The sequence below is a fragment of the Rhinolophus sinicus genome, chromosome 12 (assembly GCF_057876585.1).
Source record: "Rhinolophus sinicus isolate RSI-liver-muscle chromosome 12, RSI-T2T, whole genome shotgun sequence".
NCBI lineage: Eukaryota > Metazoa > Chordata > Mammalia > Chiroptera > Rhinolophidae > Rhinolophus > Rhinolophus sinicus.
The window spans coordinates 39,670,981-39,696,691 of NC_142512.1; the positions used below are offsets into that span (position 1 = coordinate 39,670,981).

At 41.2% G+C, this 25,711-nt stretch overlaps 3 protein-coding genes and 1 long non-coding RNA gene across 4 annotated transcripts in view; 1 reads left to right on the forward strand and 3 right to left on the reverse strand.

Annotated features, from left to right (window-relative positions):
- LOC141568817 (uncharacterized) overlaps positions 1–25,711 on the forward strand; it is a 323,632-nt gene that overhangs the window by 106,780 nt on the left and 191,141 nt on the right. The gene's annotated exons all lie outside the window — the stretch shown is intronic.
- Positions 4,010–12,182, reverse strand: KRT39 (keratin 39). The gene is made up of 7 exons (XM_019747536.3): positions 11,715–12,182; positions 10,311–10,393; positions 9,499–9,655; positions 8,707–8,868; positions 8,468–8,593; positions 7,043–7,263; positions 4,010–5,662 (listed from the first exon to the last, which is right to left on the reverse strand). Exons 1-7 carry the CDS (start codon positions 12,180–12,182, stop codon positions 5,401–5,403), a joined length of 1,479 nt encoding a protein of 492 aa, XP_019603095.3. The 3' UTR covers positions 4,010–5,400.
- KRT40 (keratin 40) lies at positions 16,135–21,017 on the reverse strand. The gene is made up of 7 exons (XM_019747535.3): positions 20,567–21,017; positions 19,779–19,861; positions 19,305–19,461; positions 18,321–18,482; positions 18,116–18,241; positions 16,735–16,955; positions 16,135–16,234 (listed from the first exon to the last, which is right to left on the reverse strand). Exons 1-7 carry the CDS (start codon positions 21,014–21,016, stop codon positions 16,135–16,137), a joined length of 1,299 nt encoding a protein of 432 aa, XP_019603094.3. The 5' UTR covers position 21,017.
- LOC109455865 (keratin-associated protein 3-3) lies at positions 23,645–24,660 on the reverse strand. Its single transcript, XM_088788994.1, has one exon. It carries the CDS (start codon positions 24,611–24,613, stop codon positions 24,317–24,319), a length of 297 nt encoding a protein of 98 aa, XP_088645120.1. The 5' UTR covers positions 24,614–24,660; the 3' UTR covers positions 23,645–24,316.

Sequence of the window (25,711 nt, forward strand, 5' to 3'; positions counted from 1 at the left end):
TGCACTGATACTAAAATGCGGCACTGTGTCATGGGTGCTGGTTGCCTCAGCCTAGAAATTCTCCCTCGCACAGATGGCGCTCTTCCTGTCTCCTCTGGGACACTTTCCTTCTCTCCCGAATTTCAATCTCTTTCTCCCTCCCTCTCATTTGGGCATTTGCTTTCAAAATGCTTTTTATTATGAAAACTTTTATTTTAAATCAAAATGAACAGAATCAGGATAAACCTACACAGGCAATGAGTGACATGCTTTTCTCCATTGTTTGATATAAATGGAAATTATGCAAATTAGTGATTATAACAACATACAGCCATTAACTTTTAAAGAACTTAAAGATCTTATTGATAGCATCTAATTGCCTTTAAAAGACATGGGGTGGGGGAGTTGAAGAATGTGATTTCTGGGGTCATTTCCTATTTACAGACTAACATCAGGATTGTAAAAGAAAGATCCCTAGTTAGTACCTAGAGCCCAAACACTGGGAAGTCGAATGCTGCTGCTAAGAACTAGAACCCAAGGTCACTGCCATATGGTCCTGGGTTGTTTCCATCAGACCCAAGTCTACCGCTGTCTACTGTGATGGGGAATGAGAAGTAGAAGAGAGTGCTGGATTCTGTCACTGTCTGTAGTCATGGACCAGTCCCCTTTCTCTCTGGGCCCCAGTTCTTCATCTCTGCTATGAAAAGGGCTATTAGATGCCATCAAAATACCTTTCTAATTTTCAAAGAGATAATCGCACTCCCATGTTCAGTGTGGCACTATTCACAGTAGCCAAGGGGCAGAAACTGCCTAAGTGCCTACTGTCGGATGAATGGATAAAAAGGAATGTGATGTGAGTGATAATGGGTGAAGGGGTCAAAAGGTAAAAGCATATTTTTTTAATTAAAAAAATAGAGGCTTCTTTACTTCCACTCCTTGTGGAACGTTGATTTGCACTATAAAAGAATCTGATATTGACGCACACACTCAATGGACTATTATTCAGCCTTAAAAAAGTAGGAAATCTTGCAATAAACAATGACCTGGATGAAACTTGGGGACCTTCTGCTAAGTGCAATGAGCCAGTCGCAGAAGGACAATAGTGCATGATTCTAGCTTATAGGAGGACTCTAAAATAGTCAAACTCAGAAGTAGAGAATAGAGCGGTGGTTGCCAGGGGCTTGGGGGAGGGGAAAGGAAGTGTTGCTAATCAAAGGGTCTAAAGTTTCAGTTATGCAAGATGAATAAGTTCTAGAGATCTGCTGTACCACACTGGAGAGAAAAACAGTTTCTATTCTTCGAGGCTGATTATATAATGTATCACGTACTTTTTTTGACCTTACTAAAGAAACCAAAGTGCTTACAATTCCTTTTTATTTTTGTGTGGCATTGGGCAAGTCATTCAACTTCTCTGTTAGCTTCCTCAGCTTTTAAACGGGAATATTGACAGTAGCTGCTTCATGGTAACGTTGTGAGGATTAAATGAGTCGTACTTATTACCTTATGGTTAGCCCCGCTTTATAAACAAGTGGAGAGACATGTAGAAGAGGAACTGTTTGCAAGTGTGGTCATCTATCAAGCGAGCGTCAGAACCTAAAAGAACCTCATAAACGCATCAAATCATCCGTATCTTTCAACTAAGTGGCACTTCACTTGTCAGTTAGAAAGCATTGGCTTTTAATTCAGCACACATGCTTCAACTGCGAATTTTGTTCTGGGATAAGATCCAAGAATCTGAATTTTACAAGTTTCCCAGGGGATTTAGATGTTGGTGGTTTTGGGGTCAACTAGAGCAATCCTGGTGGGAAATAATGTCAAGCGTTACCACTAATCGAACTGTTGAGGGAAAATGTGTGGGCAGCCTCTTTTGGGACTTGGAGAAATGGATGGAATTGATCCTAGAGGATGAGGAGGGAGAGGTCGTGGGCCAGGTATAGGGGTGGGGGGGGGCGGTTAATGGGCAAGAGACAAAGGGGAAGAGCGAAGCATGTTTGGAAGAGTTTGAACCAGCTAGCTTATTAAAGTGGAGTCAACCTGAAAAAAGACAAAATGTAGAGAAAATATTTCCCCAAACCTCCCTTGTTTAGAAATACAATTCTGGACCACAAAATGGGTTCTGATATCCCTACCCCTTCTGAGACAGGCTCTAGCAAACATAAAGCCATCTTGCTCCATGCAGTCAGTGCTTTGTATGATTGTGTCTGCCAGGACGGGGACTCACAGACTTCTGGGTGTCAAGTGTCTGTAATTTAGCCCAGTGGTTAGGAGCGTGAATGTGGAGTCAGAGTCCTGACTCTGTCACTGTCTAGGTCTGGGAAAGTCACTTACGCTGTCTGAGATTTGGAAGGAGAGTAACAAGAGCTGCCTCGTGGGGCGGAGGATTAGAGGCTATGCATGTGACAGGCTCGGCACAGGGCCTGATGCCTGGGAAGTGCTCAGTGTACCCCCGTTATTATTATTATTGTACACTGCAGCTGTCATTATTATTAGTAGTAGTAATAGAAATCATGGCAGTAATGGCATTATTACTCTACAGGACTGTCTCCCAAAGAGACCCATATGGGTGCTACATCTACATTAATCATGACAATATTAATAAAAATAATTAACATTTATTGACTACGTGCTGTTTTCCAGATACTCCTCTAAGTACTTTACATGCTTTAGTTTAGTTAATTCTCACAAGAATCTGCTGGTAGGTATTATAAATACACCCATTTCACAGATGCGGAAAGTGATGTTCAGAAAGGTTCAATAACCTGCTTGAGGTCTCACAGTGAAGGAGCAATGGTGGGATTTGATCTCAGGCTCCAGAGACCATGCTGTTTCCTGATTCATGGTTATGTTTTGAGCTGTGCTCAAATTACGCTTGTATCGAATCTGCCCCCTCCCCTCTCCAGTAGCCTCTTTTTTACTCTAGCTGCTGATCTATGCTGACCTATGTAGAAAAAACAAAATCAAAACCAAAAAACCTTTAACTTCCTCCTGTGGCTGCATAGGATACTGATTTAGCTTCCTGGTAAAAATCCAGACTCCGTATTGCCCTTAAAAGGTTTGACCTCTCATGTACAAGGTCCAGCAGATGGTTTTACATTCCCTCATACAGAGAAGACACTTACAGAATCTATATGCCCGAGGGATCAACCCCCCTCTTCACCATGCAGTTTATAATTTATTTGTATCATAGAAAGCATGTGGGATACTTTGTTCTGAGTGGGAGGAACATGTCCTATTTGGGGGATAAATTGACAATGGCACAGCTGTATCAGCCTGAGGTTACCCTGAGTCCATCGAGGTTCCTGAACCCTGAATCCTGTTGGAATCACAACTCAGAGCAGACCGAGCAGCTCTGACCTCTCCCCAGTTGGTTTCCCAGTCTGTGTTGATGTTGTATAGTATATACGGGGTTCACCAGGGACCAGCACTGAACCAGACACAGGAGGGGGTATGAAAAGAAATGACATATGCCTGATTTTCAATTTAGGGCGTAAACTTCCTTCTGCAGAGCACTTTACAGCTTGTAAGACCCTTTCACCTTTCATTATCCCATTTAATTCTTTCAGCTGTACTGGAGGCAGGGCCTAAGTTATGTCCCTTTTATTCAAGGTCACACACCCAAACCAGGTTGAAACTCTGTCCTAGGGTTTCTGAGTCCAAGCCCCAAGCTTTTTCCCCATTTCCATCCTTCAGTCTGAGATAGTATGCAAAGAGGTGCTATCAGGGGTAACGTGGGTATTCAGATGAGAGAGAAATTATTCATAGAGATCACCCTGGGAGTTCTGCATTCCACTTGCTTAATGTAAGTTGCTACTTGTCTGAAGGAAGTGGATTGCTGAGCTGTGAGTTAAATAATGCTTTTGTCTTTGATGTGGCCATCAGTCATCAACTGATATCTGATATATACCCTAAGACTTCAAAAATGCTTTATTGAGTAGGCTGGTTCACAGGGCAGTTTGTTCTAGTCTTCCCCTCCACCCCCCCCCCCCCCCGCCCCCCGGCCCCGCAAAGCCAAACACTATTAAAACTCCAAAATCATGACTGGATAACTAAATTCATGGAGAAAGAATTTTAACATGAAATGATAATAACACAGTTCGGTCTAGAGCTGTGGCTAAAAATCAAGCTTATATAAAAATAACATTTGTGTAGTACTTCTCAGCATACAAAGCAGCATTACATAAATAATTTCATTTGATTTTCACCATGTCCCTATGAAGTAGGCATTATCCGCATTTAACCAACGAGGAAATTAAATGTAATGAAGGCTAAATGTTTGCCCAGGGGCACAGTTGGGAAGTGACAAGTTCAAGACTTCAGGCTTTCTGGCTCCACATTCTGTGTTTGATTTGGAATTATTTACTAAAATCTCTGGAAATGTCAAATAATTTTGTAGGGAATGACTGAAACCCTCTGCCCCTACGGTAAGAAGCTTTGATAATGGCTGGGACGGAAATGATGCCTTCTCACAGTGGGCCTGCCTTATGCTTGCAAGTAGTAATTATTCATGATTACTTTTCTGCAAAGTCTGTGAATATTAAGTCCATTTCTGTCTGGTGGATAGATTGAATCAGGCATCTTAGTTATGTTTTTCATGGTCACCCATCACAGGGAGATAGAAGAGCAGGGTTATGTCTTGAGAGTTCCAGCTACATGTCCCTTGTAAAACAATCAGAACCAAATCCCATTCCCTAAAGAACAGAAAGAGAAATAGCAAATGTTTAATGAGAGGATCCATGCTATTTCTTCACAATGCTCTAGATTCACTCACCATAACTATTCTTGGTTCTCAGTGAAAATATTTGGAGACCTAATAGTTCCCAAAGTTTTGGAAAACACAGACATCTTTAAAAATATCTTGAAGAAGGTCAAATATGTAAGAATGGGTAAACAGAGTTCAACAGGATTCAGACTCTTGACTCTCAAGGAAATGAAATCTTAAAAAGATCTTTTTCTCTATTCATGCTGTTCCCACATAAGCTTCTTCCTAATTCCAAAGAAGGAGTTAAGAAGGGAAGGTTGTAGCTTTTCACCTTCATGTGCCATGGCCAAAACCAATCCTAGAACTTGTCTGACTGGCTCTAATGAGGAACATAAGTAAATAAGACCTGAATAAACAAAAGAGAAGCCTGCCCTTCGCCTGTGGGCAGTAATGTAAGTTGCCTTCCTGGGCACTTACATATCAGTGTTTGTCCTGCAGATAAATGTGAAATGTGCTTCCAGAGAATGTCAGTGATTATCACGTTGGCAGCAGAGACTTGGGAAAGGAACAGAAGGAAAGATACTCTGTCTGTCAGTGGAGACCCCCTGTAGTAGGAAGAAACTAGGTACCTGAGGGGACCGAGGAGTGCTTAAACCTTTCTGGCAGGAGCAAGCATTGGCCTCTTTCTCATGCATGAGGGTCATTTTCATCCCCTTGGCATGTTAGGTTCTGGCAGCTCTGATGATGAAGCAAGGCTGCACGTGCTCGTGAGAACGAATGACTTTCCCATCCTTAATCTCCTTGGTGATGGTGCAGATTTTGACCAGTAGTAGGGGCAGGGCTCTGCAGGCGCTGGAGGGCTCGGGTAGCCCTCGGGGGTCTGAAGAGGATGTGTGTGCTGGGGCTGTGCCTTCCATGGCTCTGGCCTTACTGGATGTGCACGTGGGAGGCTCGCATTTGGTGGCACACGGGTTACAGGGAAGCCTGGAAAAAAGCAGAATTTTACCTGTGACTGAGGGAAGGCAACAATGACTATGGAGAAAAATGGTGGGGGTTAATTTTTTAACACGGGTCACTCAAAACCAGTATTTCCAAATGCTTATTCATTCACTTTGTACTGTCGTTGGTGGAAGCAAAAGAATCCGACCAGATCCATGGGAAAGCAGCATCCTAGATTTAGAAGTGTTCGATTATGTCTGCCACTGTTACAGTCCACGCCACAGCGTATGGAAGCTATAACAGCAGGCCAGGAGTCAAAGGTGGTGGTGGAGCCCAGCTCCGTTATTTATATGGTGACCTCGGATAAGTCAGCTAGCCCTCCTGACTTTACTTTTTCATCTGCAGCATAGAACTAAACTCACAGGGTCAACCGTGACAAGGGACAAATGGAGGGGCTGATTATCTGAGGAAAGGAAGTTAATCAGATATTTGTCTTGTCAGAGAGTTAGTCACAACCCGACGGATGGCCTGAGCCCCATCTATGGAAGAGTTCTCAACGCTTCGTCAGGAAGCACCACAGTGCCTTCTGGGTGTCTACAAATGAACAGTCTTTAGAGAACTGGAGCTGCAAGCAATTAATAGTAAGAACTCTTTCATTGATGACTCCAGGCCCTTTGGTATATTGTAGCTCCTCAAAGTGGTAGCGTGGGTTCACACTGTGCTAGAATAATGTGAACAATCAGCTGAAGGAATGCTGTGACCAGAGTTCCCTGATTATTTGAAGGGGGGGTGGGGTGGAGGTCTCCTCAACAGTTGTAACTCAGTCTGCTTTTGGAGTGTTCGTTTGGACTGGGTTGCTTCCAAGAACCCTTGTTCTGGGTCAGTTCCTTATGGGTTGGTTAGCTTATCATGTAAAAACATTACACCTTCTATTAAAAAAAGAGGCTGAAGCACGCATTTGTATATGACGCTGTTGGCAGCAAGAACAAGTGGCTGGACAGAGTTCGGGGTTTCAGCCTGAGCAGAATATTCCTCCAAAGGAAGCAGGGTTGCCTGTTCAGTCTCACAAAATTCAGACGTCCATCTCAGTGGGGAAAATCTGTAAGTCACCAGGAAGGTTCTGCTTTGGGGAAACCATTTTTATCCCTAGTAATTTTTAAAACTCTAAGAAGCTAAAAAAAACACACCAACCTATAAGGAACTGAGCTGGTGCATTGGCTCTTCAGAACAACTGAGTTCAGCTGGACTAGGTTACAGCTGTAGGTCTCCGGACGGCACAGCTTGAGAGATCGTACAGACCCTGCCATCTGAAGCTCCCGTCACTGGGAAAATCACACACAGCACTTGTCCCCATGCTGCCAATGGTAGTGTACATATGTGTATGTGTGAGCCTCTTTCTCATAAAGCTGCTTTTATTTTACGTACTTGCCATCCGAGCTCTCCAGCAGGCTGCGGTATGTGGCAATCTCACACTCCAGCCGGGACCGGACGTCCAGCAGAATCTCGTATTCTTGGTTCTGCCTTTCCAGAGCACAGCGGATCTCCGCCAGCTGAGCCTCTAGGTTATCGATCAGACACTGGATCTGGGCCACCAGGGCTGTGTAGCGGGCCTCCGTCTCCGTCAGCATGCATTCCTGGGAGTCCCTCTACCATGGAGGAGGAAAGGAGGATTTATCATGATGACTCCTTTAAGCCCAGGTCCCTTGTGAGCTGTATCATTTTCAACCGCAGTGTCCTTGGGACAGGTACTGATGGGTCTCCACGCCCTCTTGTTACCACCTCACCAAGCGAATCCCAAATCAAAAGTATTCACTATGCTAAAGCTTGCTTCCCTCTAGCCTGTATTTTTTGCCTCCTGTTAACTGCTTACTTATCTTCCTCTTTGTTAATCACTTGATAATCTCCTACCACACTTTCCTACCTATGAGAGAAAAAGATATTCCAACTTACTTGAGTGTTTGTACCTTAAAAAACAAATGAGTGACTTTTAGCCATAAACAATTCCTTCACTATATCAATTCCTTTATACATAAGATATGAGAGTTGAAACTTTGATGATTAAAATTCTTTCCTGCTCTATCATTCTGTAAGTTTATGGGTAATGGAATTTTAGTTTTCAATAACCTGCTATTTGCATGATTGTCCCCAATTTTTATAGATGAGAAAACCGAGGTTCAGAAGGTTAAATGGGCTGCCCACAGTCACATGACTAGCTGGTGACAAAACTCTTCAGAGTGACTGTACAATGAGGCAGAATCGGTTCTAGTTTTGGAACCTCAGTTCTGGCTCAGAGTTATTTCTTTTGTGACTTATAATGCCTTAGGATCTCAGTGTCTCCATTTATAAAACAGGTGACGTGAAATTTAATCTTGGATTTGGCTTGGGAAAAATCCCCTTAGCTCTCTGCGTCTCATCTGTAAAATTGGCTTAATAATTATTCCACCTACCTCAGAAGATTATTTTATAAATTTGATAGTTTGTAAAAATGCTTTGCATAAAATAAAATGCTCTCTTGGTGTTTCCAAAGTGTACTCCACGGATCATGATTGCCATGAGATAGTCTTTAAAAAAAGGACTCTACAGTCAAGCGAGTTTTGGAATGCTGACTATCATGTATCCCCTTCTTGGAGACTCATGGTGTATATCAGCTTATTAAAGTCCCACCAGAAGTTTCCGTGTTTTGCCTTGGTTTAGTGCAGCATTTCCCAGGCTTACTTGACTACAGAATCCTTTTTTGGCCATAGCCCCTTTAACAAACAGAGGAGTGCAATTTGGGAATCACTGCAACACATAAGTGTTGGGGCCTCTTGCCATCACTAGTGTGCTAGGCTTGGTCAGTTTGCTGGGTACCATTCGGTGCTGGGCCTGTCGTTCGACCTCCAGAGCATTCACAGTGCGTCTCAGCTCGATGATCTCCGTCTGGCAGCACTGCTGCTGTTGAGAGCTGGTCACAACCTGCTGGTTCAGCTCCTCCATCTGAAACACAGTGAAGGGCCATGGATATTATGAAGGAAAACATAACTTTGAATAAAGGGTCCCTGGAAATGCAATGTCAGCTTTGGGGGTTTTGACTTTTCTACCTTCCCCACCTGCGTATTGAACCATTGTTCCACATCTCTGCGGTTTGTCTCCATGATGGATTCATATCGACATCTCATGTCTTGTAGAACCCGGTTTAGGTCAACAGACGGGGCAGCAGTCACTTCAATGTTGAGTCTGTCTCCAAGCTGGCTCTGTAAGGAACTGATTTCCTATAGAAAAAGAGGGTGAAGTCACTTGGTGAACACATGACCCTCTTGTGTTCTTGTTTCTGTCCGGCAGTAATAATTCAGTTTAATTGTGTCTGAAATATACCCCACAATAAAGGGATATATGATTCATAGGTGCTATTGAGATGCTTTAAAATGACTTAAAGCTATTTCAGATATGTGTTCAAATATGTGCATCATTAAAAGGAATTTACTAGCAAGATCAGAGGTTTAAAGAATTTAGGTCATTTCCAAAGATGGGTCATGGGTGAAGCAGCATAGAGGTGGCATTTATGACAGGCCTTGGTCTCTGTGACACCAATACGGGTTTATGCCAAGATTGACTTATACCCATAGGGTAGAAATCTGTGTAGGGATGCCTATAGAAAGATGGGAAACCTGTGAGGACAATAAAGTTGGGTTGCTTCCTTCTCCTGGAAAAGCTGGAGAGGACAATGGAGGCTTCAGAGATTGGATCGTAGGCAATGGATTTGAAACACATTGCACCAGTGGTAGTAGCAGTAGGTATTATTGGGGTTGAAAAACAGAGTAGTATTTAGTAGGGACACCTTTTGTCAAGTTCAACTCAAAGGAATTGATGTTACTTGTAATGACTCTGGGGCTTTTTCTAACCTCTCCATGGTTGTTTCTGAGGCAAAGGAGCTCCTCCTTCAGAGACTGGACTCTCGCCTCCAGGTCCGCTTTGCCCAGGGTCAGTGCGTTCAGGATCTTCTGTAGGCCGTTGGCATCTGCCTCCACTAACTGGCGCAGGGACATCTCAGCTTCATACCTTTCAAAATGAGGCATGAAATGAAAGACATTACAATGTAGATGGTAGAAATCAAGCCAAGCAGAACTCCCTGCTGCATTTTCCTCTGGGCCTTTCATTTCTCTTGTGGGTTTTATTCTCCTTAGAGGTGAAACTATTTAATAAATATCACCACTTAATTATTATTCCTATATTAGTTTGCCTGAATGATGCTACATTGCTGTTCTTGAGATGAGGACGTTTATCCTCGTTCCCCTGCCCGAAGAGGCGATGCCGTGTAAGTGCAGAGAGAAATGGATTAGGATTTAGAAAGCTGGCGTCCAAATTTCAGCTTTGTCTTGTACTAGTTGTATGTCTTTGCATAAGTAACGGAACCCCATTAAACCACAGTTTTCTTACCTTAAGTAGGGTAACAGTATATTTGCCCTGCGTATTTTACTGAACTATGGGGCGCGTAATCAGATGGGTTTATATGTTAGGAACTACAGGTACTGTATACATACATGTGAGCGGTTATTAATCTTAATCCTTTATTGATTTTGAGGGTCTTTTTTGGGTTAGCGCCAACATGGTATGGGGCAGAAGGGTTGGTGGACTTGGGGACAATCATATTGGGAATGGGTGGCATCAGATGCCGGGTGAATTCTGTCACGAATGACAGTGTGGTGGGGCTTACTTGGCTCTCAAGTCATCAGCAGCCAGTTTGGTGTTGTCAATTTGTGAGACCAGTCTGGAATTCTCAGCCTTGGTACACAAGATCTAGAATTAAGAAGTTGGAGACACTAATGAGACAAACACCAATCTCCTTCCTCAAAAACCAAGGGGCTTGCTTGTGTGTTTCAGTTAACAATGGAAGGCTAGTTAGGCTTTTCTTTTCTTCCTTTTTTTTTTTTTTTTTAATTAAAATGTATTGGGGTGACAATGGTCAAGAAAACTACACAGGTTTCAAGTGTACAATTCTGACACATCATCTATATATTGCGTCATGTGTTCACTACCCAGAGTCAGTTCTTCTTCCATCACCCTCCGTTTGATCCCCTTTACCCTCTTCTATCACCACCCTCTCCCCTTACCCTCTGGTAACCACTAAACTGTTGTCTGTGTCTGTGCATTTTTGTTTCTTTATTTGTTTGTCTTGTTCCTTTTTTGCCTTCAGTTTTATATGCCACATATGAGTGAACTCATGATTGGATAAAGAAGGTGTGGTACATATATACACAATGGAATAGTACTCGGCCATAAGAAAAGATGAAATAACTGCCATTTGCAACAACATGGATGGATCTGGAGATTATTATGCTAAGTGAAATAAGTCAGGCTTTTCATAGCTATGCTTAGAAAGCTTGGGAAACATTGGAAAGTCAGTTTTTGTTATTATCCTAAAAGTTCAGCAAAAATTATATCAATAAAAACTTTTGTAGATGTTTTACCATTAAAATATAAAACCCTCCCTAAATTTGCCTAACGTATCACGATCCACTAGAATGTAAATGCCATGAGGGCAGGTATGTTTTTAGTTCACCAGTATGTTCTCAGAACCTAGAATAATGTCTGGTGCAGTGTTGTTGGTGCTCAGTAAATATTTGTTGAACAACTAAAACAAAATAATTCCAACACATGTAGTGGCAGCATATTACTCTGAGTGGGAAATTTAGGTTTGGTGTGGGAAGAAACTATTTAAACAATTTGGAGATGATGAAATGAGTATAAAAGGGGAAAAGTGGTGATGTTTGAAAACATGGATTAAAAATTAAACTATTTAGAAACTTATTAAGACAAAATTTGTTTTCTCAGATCCCTGTTTTCTTATTTTTGTTAAAGAAATGATAGCAATGGGTTGTTAATGCGTTTCGGTCCTGGGTTTTTGGTTACAATAATAGCAGAGTATATCTCTGGAAAATGAAAAACTATAAAACTCTGCCTATTGCATTAAGGTGACAGTTTCTTTCAAGAGATTTTCTTATTCTACAAAATAATTTTTCAGCATTAAAGGAACTAAAAATATTAAAGTCTAGCAAGTGCCTATTGCTTAGAGAATGTCAATTCACAACTTGATTATACAGTTTCCCAAGAATCTTACCTTCTGCTGGAGCTCCTCAATGGTAGAATAGTAGGACAGGTAATCAGGACATATGACAGGGAGGTCTTTGTTACACGCTTCCTGGATTTTACACTCCAGTTCAGTGTTCTCTCGTTCCAGCCTCCGCACCTTTTCCAGGTAGCTAGCAAGGCGGTCATTCAAGATTTGCATGGTCCCTTTCTCGTTACTATTGATGCCTTCACCACACCAGCCACACACATCCAGAGAAGGACAGGCATTGAAGTTGTATATTAAGCAGATGGGCATAGGATGAAAGCAAAGAGGGGGCTGGCAGCTCTGGGACTGGAGAGTTCTCACAACATGGCCAGTTGATTGGCAGCTGTTGGCTTCAAGATCACCACGTTGGCAGCTGGTGTTAGAAGAGATGATCCTAAAATTTGTAATCCTAGAGCAGCTTTGGCATGGCATTGAAGAAGAAATAGTTGGGGTACAGCCCGTGGTATCCATAGTGTGTGCCCAGCTTTGGTTTATTTCAGAGTCTGCGGTGCCCCTGATCCAAAGCTCATGCTACTGAGACTGAGTCTCAATTCCAAGCCTTTTGTGGTGTTTTCCTCTTTGAACTGCTTATATAGCCTTTCCTGTAAGTGGTGTCAGAGCAGGCAGGATGTTTTCCTTTCTAATGTTTATATCAAATCCCATCCGAACATCTCATTAGTCTGCTTTTTACTTGCCTGAGAAGAGTTACCTGTGTCATAAAAATGTGCATTTAGGCTGTTACTAAGTTATTACCCATCACAACTACTACTTGTCCTTGGATTCAGAGCTTCGCATTATGTCTTCAAAAGGAAGTGCAGTCACAGTTCTAAGCATCCATTATTACGTAGGTGTGAGTGTATTGAGTTCATTAAGTCCTTCTTGACCTCCTCCCCAGCACGGAGCGCGACTAGGATGGAGCCATTCTTTTTTTCCTTTCTTCTCTAGAAAAGGGAAACTATTAATATCTAATCATTAGTGGTGTGAACTTGGAAGTCAGTATTTTACTTTGTTCTGCCTGATTGATTTCCACCCCCCTCCCCTTGTTTTTTGGTTGGTGGTGTTCTGCCCAATTGTTTTCCCATTTTCATTGGGAGTCTGGATTACAATGTCAGTCTTAAAGAAGGCTCTTTTTTAAAGTAATTGCTGAATTCTTAGTTTAGCTTTCTAGGTAGGGTTTGATTGGCAACAAGAAAGTTCTTACAGAGGTAAGTCACCTTTTGGATTTTCCAAGGCCCACATTTCTTAAAATGTTTAGTGCTCAGTGTTTGCTTGTGGTATGGCATTACCTAAACATTTGTGATGGTGTTGGTTTATATTTGCTGTTTAAATATGATCTATTGAAAGGTATGTGTGTTCTTTTCAGGAATACTTACTCAGCATTTTCTTAAGAAAGTTATTTGCTCTTGATCCTTTATAGGGGCTCTAAGAGAGGATAACTGCCTTGCCTTTTTCAGCTTCTAGAGGCTGCCCACATTCCTTGGCTCATGGCTCCCTTCCATCTTCAAAGCTAGCAATGGCCAGTCAAGTCTTCCTCACATGCATCGCTCTGACACTGACTCTTCTGCTTCTCTCCTCCATATTTAAGAACGCTTGTGATTGTATTGGTCCCACTTATATCACCTAGGATAGTCTTTCTATTTTAAAGTCAACTGGTTAGCAACCTTATTTCCCCTTTGCCATGTAGCCTAACATATTAAAAGATTCTGGAATTAAGATATGAATATTTTGGGGGATGCATTGTTATTTATATCACACATAATAAAAATACATAAATAAAAAATTTTAAAAAACGTAATTTACAATAGCACTGACAAATGTAAAATATGAAGGAATAAATTTAGGAATAAATATAATGTAATTCAAGATGGATTAGAAAGACTTAAATGCTAAGGTTACACATATAGAGTTCTTAGAAGAAAGCAAGGAAGACTATCTCATAGTCTTGTGCTAAGTGAAGATTGCTAACACACGGAGAACATGATCATAAAAAAATACGTTAGACTTCATCATAATTAAAATCTTGCGCTGATCAAGATATACCACCAAGAAAGTGAAAAGGCAAGCCACATGCTGGGTGAAAATATTCTCGACATATCTGACAAAGGACGTCCTCTGTGACCCAGTAATCACAAAGATCTCCTTTATGCAGTAGCTAATTTGTTCCTTATCTCTGTAATTTTGTCATTTCAAGAATGTCATGTAAATAGAATCATACAGACCCTTCAAGATTGCCTTTTTTTACTCAGCATAATGGTCTTGAGATCTTGAGGACATTTTGGTTGTTTCCAGTTTTCGGCTATTACAAATAAAGCCACTGCAAATAATCGTGTGTTGTTGTTTTTCCAAATCCTTTCCTTTCAACCTACACATATCATTATATTTGAAGTGAGCTTTTTGTAGAAAGCTTATAGTTGGGTAATGATTTTTTATTTACTCTGCCAATCTCTGTCCTTTAATTGGGATATTGAGATGATTTCTTGTTGCTGTAATTACTGACACAGTAGGGCTCAAGTCTCCATTTTATTTTTTGTTTTCTGTTTGTTCCCTCTGTTTTTTTTCATGTCTCTGTTTTCTTTTTCCTGCCTTTCTGTGGGATACTTGAGTATGTTTTAAAATTCTACTTTGATTGATCTGTAGCCTTTTTTTTTTTTAGATTTTATTGGGGAAGGGGAACAGGACTTTATTAGGGAACAGTGTGTACTTCCAGGAGTTTTTTCCAAGTCAAGTTGTTGTCCTTTCAATCTTAGTTGTGGAGGGCGCAGCTCAGCTCCAGGTCCAGTTGCCGTTGCTAGTTGCAGGGGGCACAGCCCACCATCCCTTGCAGGAGTGGAAACCGGCAACCTTGTGGTTGAGAGGATGCGCTCCAAGCAACTGAGCCATCCGGGAGCTCAGCAGCCGCTCAGCTCAAGGTGCCGTGTTCAATCTTAGTTGCAGGGGGCGCTGCCCACCATCCCTTATGGGACTCGAGGAATTGAACTGCCTTGTGGTTGCGAACCCACTGGCCCATGTGGGAATCGAACCGGCAGCCTTCAGAGTTAGGAGCACGGAGCTCTAACCGCCTGAGCCACCAGGCCGGCCCCGATCTGTAGCCTTGTAAAGTATTTCTTTGCATAGCTTTTTCAGTAGTTGCTGTAGGTATTATATTATATATGTACAACTAATCATAGTCTGTTGGTGCTGACATTTCATCACCTCAAGTGAAGTATAGAAACCTTACCTCCCCTTATATCCCTGGACGCTGTTCTTCTTGTAGCTTTCTGTGTTTCCTGTCTGTACCTGCTGGTGTTTTGGGTTGTTGGTTTCTCCAGCTCCCAATATGAGATATAGGAGACAGAAAGAAAGCCCAGGGAACTCACAACTGTGTTGCTCCCTGGATACCGAGGACTCTAGTCGGTTTGGCTTCTTCTTCCACTTTTTGAAGTCTTCTTATATTTGCCTTATATGTAATTTCTAGGAGTTTGAGTCATACTTAGGAAGAGGAATGGGAAATGTACCTCTACTTCATCTTTCTGGAAGTGGAAATTCTCCACTCTGTTTTTTAAATGTGCGAGAATGTTTATTCTTATATCCTAAATGTCCCGTGACAGACCAATGTAACATGTGGGGTTTCATGCAGCCACTAAAATAATGGTCACAAGACACTCTTATATGTTTATTAGTATTGAAAATGCTTGGATGACATAGTGAAAAAATAGGTTACACAACTATATGCATATGTAACTATGATTACCACTATATGGAAAAACCTATTATAAGAAAGAAAACTGGAATTTCCTAAAATACTAACTCTAGATGTAAAGGGTATGGAATTATAAGTGCTTTCTCCTCCCTTCATGTGGCAAATTGAAAAAATTTGAAGGACTCTAGTATTTTTATAATTAAAAATAAAATATAATACAACTTTTTTATAATTAAAAATAAAGTAAAATAAAATTTATCATATTTTATTTCTAAGTTTACTTTCACAAAGATACATACAACTATCTTCTAAGACATTGACAGTTTGCACGGATTAATCTATTTGTATTCGAGGGTTAAAAAAAAATATTTTCAGCCTGGATTTATGCAAAAGCAAACTATCAGCATGGGTTTAAGTAATTATCTTGGCATCATATGGTTATTATATCAACAGTAATAAGACACAAAGCTACATTTGTCATGCTACAGGAATGAAACACATTTTATTTGGAGATTAGCAAGAAAGCTTTATAGGTTTCTAGAATATCACAAATAAGCAGGCGGGTGAGGAAATGATAAAGCATAAATATACCGAGGACGTGTCAAAGACAGCTTTAGGATATGAAAGCCTCCTTGACTTTGAGTTTCAAGTTTCAAGTTTGGATGTCCCTGGAGGACGCACCCTCTCCTGTTCAGGGCACTGCTGGCTTCACTCCCTCCAGCCACTGTGCTGGCCGTTGAACACTCAGGCACAGCAGTCTTCAACTGTACAAAGTACATACGCTGAGCACGGCTCACAAGTGTTGCTTGACACGCTCGTTGTAGAACATGGGTTACAGGGAAGCCTGTGGAAAATCCATTTTGAACAAGAGAAAGCTGGATAAAATGTCAACTCAGAAAAAATCATGCTGGAAGTTACCCTGCAAATTATGTTCTGAAGAACAACACTCTTTGCGGAATAACATTTGACCGAAGCCTGTTTCATCCCCAGACCTAGCATTGTCACTTCACGTTCACTGCAGCAGTGGCAGTTGAATAACATTGTATATATTTTCTTTACTTAGGCATGTTCCCGATTTCCCTTTAAGGGGAGACAAGAGCAAAGGGAGACAGACCCCCACCATGAAATGTTATATGTGATACTTATACTGCTTCAGAACTTTAGAATATTTTTGAACATTTCTATTGTCATGTGATTAGCCTCAGCTGCTGTTTGTTACTCTTTTAAGATCTTTTAACACCTTGGGGAGGTGTGACCTTGGCCAGATTTTGGGGAAACAGGATCCTAGTCCATGAGCCTCTTTGTGACTCAGGGTGACTTTGAGAGTAATTGTGTGGCACTTGCCTGCTGTCCTCGGTCTCCAGCAGGCCCCGGTACGTGGCGATCTCGCCCTCCAGCCGGGCCTTTGTGTCCAGCAGCACCTGGTACTCCTGGTTCTGCCGCTCCAGGTCACAGCGGATCTCAGCCAGCTGGGACTCCACGTTGTCGATCAGGCACTGCATCTGGGCCAGCTGGGAGCTGTACTGGGCCTCGGTTTCTGCCACAGTGCACTCCAGAGATTCTGTCTGCAGAAAGAGCGCAAAAAGGGCTGTGCAGCATAGTCTCGGGGCCAGATGGCCTGTTTCCAAAACCTCTACCTACCCATTTCCAGCTATGTGACTTTGGGAAAAGTGCTTAGCTTCTCTGAGCCTCAGTTTTATTCTATAAAAAGTGGACGTTGCAAAGTACCTATCCCACAGGACAGTGAGGAGTGAATTAATATGTGTAAAGCACTTAGAACTATGCTTGTAAAAACTTTAAGGGCTGTGTAAGTGTTCGTTATTACTACCACCACTTGGGCCTTCACAACCTGCCATCACAACTTACTTATGTAGCTTAGGGAGGAGGACCAACAGCATTTGAGAGGAAATGCTGAATATGGACTTGTGGCAGGAGGATGTGGTCGAGTGTGGTTAAGAGAAAAGGCTCTGGACTTGAACCACCGGGACTCAGCTTCCACTTTTGCTTCTTAAAAATTGCATGACCCCTTGTTACTTAGCTGAGTCTCAGTTTTCCTCATCTGTATAATGGGGTTAGTAAAGGGACTTACCCCATAAAGTTATTGTGAGGCTTAATGGTGCCTCTTACAAGATGAACGCTCACTGAGATATTCTTTATAGGACCTAACATGGCACAAACACGGTGGTATTTGACTAGAACTGGTTAATGTAATCTTGAACGCATAATATTCTTGTTGCTTGAGTAGAGTGGGGTGCAGGGAAGGGTCAGGTGGAAGCATGGATCCTGGGAAAGTTTGGGATAGTGGTAGAGTGCAAAGTGTGAATACCATTCTTTGTGTCTGTGATATGATGGTAAGCTTGGAAAACTGGCCTGGATCAAAAGAGAGTTACACCCACTGCAGTGCTTGAGTGCCTTTGACTCAGAGGTTCCTCTCTCGTTCTGCCCTTGCTCTTTCCCCTCTCTCCCTGTCTCTGGAGGTTGCCACAGCATCCTGCTCAAGCCCAAGAGGAAGGTCAGGGCATCCTATCAGGACAATACAAGCTGTGGACGTCTGCTCCTAGCTGGTACTTGGGAAAGGCAAGGACATATAATCCTTGCAAATTGGAGATTCAGACTTCCTGCCGCATGAGCTGTGTGGGTCTCTCCTATGAGTTATGGAAGAGGGGATACTATCTTAGGGCCTGATTCTTCAGTGACAAATCAGAGCCTTCTTTGCCTGACACACCAGGCTTTGCTGTGCTTGGAGCTCGATTTCCAGAGTGTTGGCTGTGCGTTTCAGTTCCAAGATCTCTGTCTGGCAGCCCTGCAGCTGCTCTGCGCTGGACAGCTGCTGTTGAGTCAGCTCCTCCATCTGAAACACAGGCATGATGAGAGAACGCAAAGAGGGCAGCGGTCTGGAAGCCTGTCTTTGCGCTGCTCCAGGTACTGACCTGAACAGCGAACCACTCTTCCGCTTCTCTGCGGTTGTTGGCGAGCACCGTTTCGTACTGACAGCGCATCTCATCCAGGACCCTGTGGAGGTCGATGGTGGGGCCACTGTCTAGCTCCACACTGAGTCGGTCACCAAGCTGTCCACGAAGCACGTTGACCTCCTGAAAGTGGCAATGAAGTAAAGAATGTCACAGAGTGGTGGAGGAAAAAAATCACGTTGACATCCTAGTAAGATCCCTTTTTTGTTTTTCAGAGTAGTGAGTACAAATATGGGATTTAGATTCAGATTGCCTAGGTTGAATCTCTTTCCATCACTCAGTTTCTTCATCTACAAAATAGGTATAATGATTTTATCTTTTCCACAGAGTTAGTGACCGATATATGAGTTAATACGCACACAAAGCACCTATAAAAGTCCTTGGCTCATAGTAAGGTCTCAGTAAATGCTAGCTGCAATTCTCATCAACAGATGTTCAACGGGAAAATGTACTTTGTTACATCATTCAGTTTTTCACATTTTAGATTCATCAATATAGGATAATCACATACTTCATATTATGTGATTTTAAAAAGTTTATTGATGCAGAATATTTAAAAAATACTGGTCCAAATATTGTTAGACTTTTTATGCCCTTTTTGAAATGGTTTCACAGTCTGTGTTTATCAGGCTGATTTTCTGACCTTATGGATTAGAGTTAAGCATGGGATAAAGCCTCCAGGGAAAGCCATTTGTGGCGTTACCACCTCCATAAAAGCAATGGCCGGTGAAGAGTTTGGTTCTTTCATCTGGCACTGGCTAGGGGCCAGTTCATGGCTACACTCAGAGACACACGGGAACGAGCAGGCTGAATAGTAATAGTGCCTTCAGTAATTTTGTTCCAGCTTTAGCAGCATCTACCCACGTTCAATTTATATACACATATGAAATCTGTCAGTTTAATTTGTCAGTCTTACATTCTTTTGGCAACTTCCATGTTCCTCACCTCCTCATGGTTTTTCTTAAGGCAGAGCAGCTCCTCCTTCAGAAATTCCACGTGGGCCTCCAGGTCAGACTTGCACAGCGTCAGCTCGTCCAGGATCCTGCGCAGGCCACTGATGTCGGTCTCTACCAGCTGGTGAAGGGACAGTTCAGACTCGTACCTTTCACAGCAAGAGAGGCATGTGCTTACTTTGCTAGACACTGTGCAAGGCGCTGGGACACATGGACTCAAGGAAGCCACGTGCTGTAATTTCTTCTACATCTGAATAATAATCAATTTGAGCTTTGTGAGCATTCTTAGCTTAAAAAATATTATACAGAGAATATTTGTGGCATGCGCATGTGTGTGTATGTGTGTGAGTGTGTGTGTGTGTGTGTGAGAGAGAGACAGCGAGAGAGAGAGAGAGAGAGAGAGAGAGAGGAGAGAGAGAGAGAGAGAGGTAACCATAAATTATTTTCAGATTTACATTCAACTTACTTTGCTCTAAAGTCATCGGCAGCCAGTTTGCAGTTGTCAAGCTGTATAGCGAGTCTAGAATTCTCTGCCTTCGTGCACAAGATCTGGGAAGTAAGTTGTTAAGTAATAAATGGTTCTTTGAGAAAAATCTAAATATCTGTTCTTTCAACAGCTATGCCATTACTTATCTTTTAAAAGTCTTTGTAAGAAAGTATAAGATAGCTTTTAGCCTGCTTTTCTTGTTAACCATGTCACTTCATGAAAAAAAAAAAGGAGTGCCAGTTTATAAATGAAATAGAGAAATAAAAAGGTTTAGTTTTTTAATGACCTGAGACATTTTGCAGTATTTCTTGGCAGGTGAACTCAAACTTTTCTCCATAAGCAGTTTGTATTATGACTGTATCCCCATATATGATCATAAAAATCCATCAGTAAGAAAAGAAAATTATTACTAGGTAAAATTATATGATTAAAAAGATGACGTTTCATCTTATGATAAAAATAATACAGATGTACAGTGTTACCTACATACATAAGTAATTTTAGATATAACTCCGTTTTTCCTTACTCTGTAGGTGTGAAAGGTAGAGTCTAGAGGTGAGTTTACTGTGGTCACTCAGTAATCAGTGGCAGCACTGGCGCTTAGTGGCATTTCCTGACTTTCAGTCCAGTGCCCTTTCCTCTAATCGCATCACCACTCACAAGTCCCTTTTCCCAGGCTTCCTTCTGCAGGACAGCCTTTTCTAGTATAAAGATCAAACAAATCACAGTTTGGGAAGGTGGAGCATTAGGGCAGTGAGACACCAGACCTTTTGCTGGAGATCTTCAATGGTGTCGAAGTAACACTGGTAATCGGGGCACACCAGTGGGATGTCCCCTTCATACTGTTCCCGGATCTGGCATTCCAGTGCTGCATTCATCTCCTCCAGGCCACGCACCTTCTCCAGGTAGCTGGCGAGCCTGTCATTCAGGAACTGCATCGTCTCCTTCTCACTGCTGTTGAACACCCCATCCTCACACCAAGCACAGTGCCCCACCAAGCACGGAATATTACAACTCCCAGAGAGGTAGCATGGAGCGAGGCAACCTGTCGGCAAATGAGACCTGGATAGGAAGCAAGGGGTCTGGCATCTGGATGTAGCACAGGCACTGCTGGGGAGACAAGTGGTTTCCACGGGGCAGGTTAAAGCAGTTGCACCATCACAAACCCTGGCACAGGACTCAGAAGAGCAGCACGTGGTGGAAGAGTCCGAAGGCATCCTTTTAGAAGTGAGGAACGAAGATCAGTGACAAAACTCAAGTCGCCTGACTCCAAAAGTCTCCTCCCCTGCTTGGACTTTTATATAGCCCCCCACATGGGTATTTACAGAATGTACCGGATGTTTTCCTTCTCGCTGTAGGTGCCAGTTTTCATATGCTCATTCATTAGTGTTGTTTATTTGCTGAGGAAGAGTTTTATGCCTCATAAAAGAAGCATAACTTCAGGTTACTAAATAAGGACCCATTCCCATGTGCCAGTAGGATAAAATACTTGTTTCAGAAAATCTTCATAGGAAGCATTGTCGTTTTGACAGAATAAGGAAAGAAGGAGAAAATTTGGCCAATCAGTAATTATAGCTACAACTGATTACAAATAAGGAAAATAATATTCGCACAGATTTTGATGCTAGCATTGAGAATTGTTTATGACCCCTTTTATAATTAATATTACAACACATTGAATGCTATTTATTTGTTTGTGCCACCACCATAAAATGTTCCACGTGATTAGCAAGCTTTGCAGTGCTTTTTCTGGTCTTGCTGTGCTCACATGGTAGAGGAGGCAGGTGTATGCTGGCTTTAAAGTGTGTGTGTGTGTGTGTGTGTGTGTGTGTGTGTGTGTGTGTGTATATAAATTATATCTGCCTGTGGGGAAGTTGAAAAGTCACTCTACATGACTGATGGTCATAATTTGTGCCCTCCAGGCCAAAATACAAATGGGACACCAGACCTTTTTGGGTTATCAAGACCTGGAGCAGTGATCTTTGATTTCCTGAAACTTACCTTTCCCATATTTCTTATTCCTCATTTTTAGATCAGAGATACTAATTTTCACCTGTATCTCTAATAAGAGTGAAATATAAATTCTAAGGTTAATCTTTGAGTCTCTTGGGAAACCCTCAGTGATTACACTTCAGAGTAGGGGCAATGAAGCTACAGAAAGCTTTTCTTCTGAGATATGGAATCTCGTATGTATGTATGTATTTTTGAAGTCCCCAATTTCATGGAAATTAAAAATGCTGGAACTAGGAAATAAAATTATATAATAAAATATGTCACTAAATTTGGAAAAATTTCAACCTTTTTCCAAACCCAAATTTTTCTGCGCTACTTTCTCGTATTATTTTGGAACAATGACTTCATGTATCTTGAGCCACAACACTTTCCTACAGGCTGCTCAGGTTCTGTTAATTTTTTTTAAATCTTTTTTTCTCTACCTTTTAGTTTTGATAATTTTGATCTATCTTAATTCATTGACTTCACCCCTAATTGGCAGTTTCCAATCTGCTCTTAAGGTCACCTATTGAATTGTTTATTTAAGATTGTATTCTTTAGTTCTAGAATTTTCATTTGCTTCTTTCTTATTTAATTTAAATAATTAAATTTAATTTGTTAAATAAAAACGTAAAATTTTACTTTAGATCCTTATCTTGTCTATTCTTTTCACATCTTTTCATCTTTTCCTTTAAATCTATGAAAATATTTGTAATAACTGATAATTCTTGCCTGCTAATCATAACATCTATGTATCTGTGGACCTACTTTTATTGGCTGCTTTTTCTCTTGATTATGGATGACATTTTCCTGTTCCTTCACATCTGGCAATTTTTAATTATATGCTGTCATTCTGGATGATGTATTTTAGGAAGTCTTGATTATGTTGCAAAGTTTTGGGTGTTGAGTTTTATTCTGACAAGAAGTTAAATCACTGGAAGATCCTTTTGATACTCTCAGGCTTGGTTTTCTTAGACTTTTCTAGATGAGGTATAATTTGCTGTATTCTTTATCAAGGTTGTGGTCCTTACTCTTTTAGTATGTCCTTCTGGAACATTGATTAAATATCTGAGGTACTCCCAGAGCTTTGTCCCCTCTGGATGGGCTGGCACTTCAATATCTGTTAGTGTTGAATGACTTCTGGTATCTCCGTTCAACTCTTTATCCCCCAGCAGCCACTCTCTGCTAGCCTTATGGAATTTCATCCTGTGTGAATGCAGCCCAGTCCTCTGCAAATACTTGATAAGAACTTTTACACAGATTTCTGCATCTTCCCGCACGCATCTTCGTCCTCTCTAGAACACTGTTGTGCAAATTCCAGCTGCCTAAACTCTATTTAAATATGCCACATGTGCCTCAAACTTGTCATGTCTAGAGTAGAGCACAGTAGTTCCCTTTTTAGTTTCCTCCTCTGTTACCATACTCAGTTGGTGACCTAACTCCACTGTCTAATCTTTCTTTGACACCCTCTTCTCTTCCATATCCCTTTGACCACCAACTCCAGTCAGCTTGTCTTTGACTATGTCTTTCTTCTCTTTATCACCATGGTAGCAATCGTAACTTGTTAATTGTTCTGAATTTTATGGTACCACAGCACTTTAATAATTCTACTGATAAAACACTTTTTTAAAAAAATTATACTAGAATGCCTGGCATTCATAAATCATTGTTAATTGTATAAAGGAATGAATGGGTATTGTATATGTTTCTGCCTCACCTTCCAGACTGTCAGCTCATTTTGATCAGGGACAGTAAAATGCAGGACATATAATAGATATTCAATAAATGTTTATTGAATGAATATTATATTATTATTTTTTGCATAAATAGATTAAGTCACCTGGATTAGTTAATATGTCATATCATATTTACTTTTCAGATCATGTTCAGTAATTTCCAATCTATCTTAAACCATTTTTTTTTGGGAGGGCAAGTCAATGAAAGTTTATTTTCAAAGTATGCTGATATATTAAACCATCTTTTATGCAAGTCCATTTAATTTTATTACAAGCAAGAAATATTTATCTGTACTGCCACCATTCTCAGTTTTGCAGATGCCCTCTTAAAATGCTGTTCTTAAAATGCTGACTTTTGGAGTTAAGAAAATACATTTAATGAATTAACAGAAAACAAAGTAATTGTAGACATTTGTGCTATGCCAGAGATGTAAAATTTATTAGGATGATCATGAAAAAGCTCCTTAATTTCCAGGAAGATACCACCCAAGACTAAAAACAGAATTCCCAAATACCCAAAGAAAGATACACTTTAATATGAAGGACTTGAACAACTTGGGGAAACCCATAGGCATCCACCTGCTCAAATTGCCCTTGGTTGCTGATATCCGCTACGTGGCCATCGAAAGTCTCTTGGTTTTTTTGGGGGGTAGGGGATTGTCAGTGACAGTGCCATCCTTGATTCTATTTCGGAAGCAAAGTCAGTGAGTTGCAGTACTGAGACAGGTGATCACTAAAGCTTCTGGGTTGACTCTTTCAATGTCAGGCACTGGGCGAAGCAGCCATCGGTCAGCAGCAGCTGGGGAGGCAGGGCTCACAGCAGGGCTGAGTGTAGGTTGTGACGTTGATGGTCTCCAGGCCTGGGGTGGGCAGGCAGGAGTTGAGCAGGAAGCAGGTGGGCACACAGGGCTGAGGAATGTGGCAGGGTGGGGGGCAGTTGTCACAGCAGGTTGGCTCCAGTAACCAAGTGGTGTGTGGGCAGGTGCTGGGCAGGCAGACTCCGCACCGGCAGCATTTGTCGGAGGAGCAGATGGTGGAGGCGGGACCGGTGGGGACGCTGCAGCAGCAGGGAGCACGGCAAGCCATGGTGGTGGGAATCTGGTTTTTATTGGTTTTGTTTCCAGACAGATGAGCTTTCTGAGGTGATCCTGTCTCTCCTTGCTCTGGGGTTCTTATATACCCTCCCTAATGGGTGTTGGTCCAACCAGAAGGCTTCTTTCCTGGTTCTTGTTTATGTTAGTGTATCCATTATCCTTTAATTGGTTTGACATTTAGATGCTTGTAAACAGTCTGTATTCTCCCAATTAACCTTTATTTGAGTTCCTTGCTAAATTTGAGCCTATTATTCTTGCTATTTGTCACTGGAACAGGAGCTTTATGAGGTATTACCAAAGGCTTCTGCTATTAGAATTCCAACACCAGCCCTGCTGGTTAATATTGTATGTCATGTCAGCACACCTGTAGTTTGTCGGTCTTATCTCTAGTGCTGGTCAGTTTTTATTCTGTTTACCTTGATCTGTATCAGTTGATCTGATGAGGTATTCTTGTTTTAAAGAGCTAAACATAATTTTAGCTAACTTTCTTTTAGCTTTGGGACCTGTTTAAAATTACTTTTTTAATGATATATAATTGACCTATCACATTGTATTAGTTTGCTTTTGGGACTTTTGATGCTCAAACTTACATTAATGTGAAGAAATACTATTGAGAAATATAAGCAGACTTAAAAAAAATACCTATTCCATTTTTTCCTATAGAATATTACATATTAAAAAATTTACACAATATAGTAAAGTATAAAGAAAACAACTCATCCATAATTTTATCAAGAGAAATTCTCCATTAATATTTATGTATATATCTCTCTCTAGTCATTTTTCTATACCTTTGTTTGTCATTTTATTTCATTATTGGAATCATATTGTACATACTGTTCTGTAACTTTCCTTTTTGTTTAAACATATGGTTTCATTATCTTATATTCTTAAGTATATTTGATAATGTTATTTTTAATGTTGCCTAGCATTCATCATATAGTTGTACTTCTAAGTTACTTAAAATTTTCACATTATTAATCGTTTATGTTATTTTCAACTTTACGATAATTTTGGCAATAGTAAACAACGGTGTAATAAATCTTTATGCACATTTCTGATTATTTCAGAGCAGAAATGATTATTGGGT

Excerpts from the sequence above, each read along its gene's own strand:
- KRT39 (XM_019747536.3), bottom strand. The coding sequence starts at position 12,182 with ATGGATACCACGGGCTGTACCCCAACTATTTCTTCTTCAATGCCATGC. Across the intron at positions 8,594-8,706 it reads AACAATGGTTCAATACGCAG|ATGGAGGAGCTGAACCAGCA; the intron begins GTGGGGAAGGTA and ends ACTGTGTTTCAG. Across the intron at positions 7,264-8,467 it reads GACAGGCCCAGCACCGAATG|AGGGACTCCCAGGAATGCAT; the intron begins GTACCCAGCAAA and ends CCTCCATGGTAG.
- KRT40 (XM_019747535.3), bottom strand. The coding sequence starts at position 21,016 with ATGCCTTCGGACTCTTCCACCACGTGCTGCTCTTCTGAGTCCTGTGCC. Across the intron at positions 19,462-19,778 it reads GCCGATGACTTTAGAGCAAA|GTACGAGTCTGAACTGTCCC; the intron begins GTAAGTTGAATG and ends TTGCTGTGAAAG. Across the intron at positions 18,242-18,320 it reads AAGAGTGGTTCGCTGTTCAG|ATGGAGGAGCTGACTCAACA; the intron begins GTCAGTACCTGG and ends CCTGTGTTTCAG.
- LOC109455865 (XM_088788994.1), bottom strand. The coding sequence starts at position 24,613 with ATGGCTTGCCGTGCTCCCTGCTGCTGCAGCGTCCCCACCGGTCCCGCC.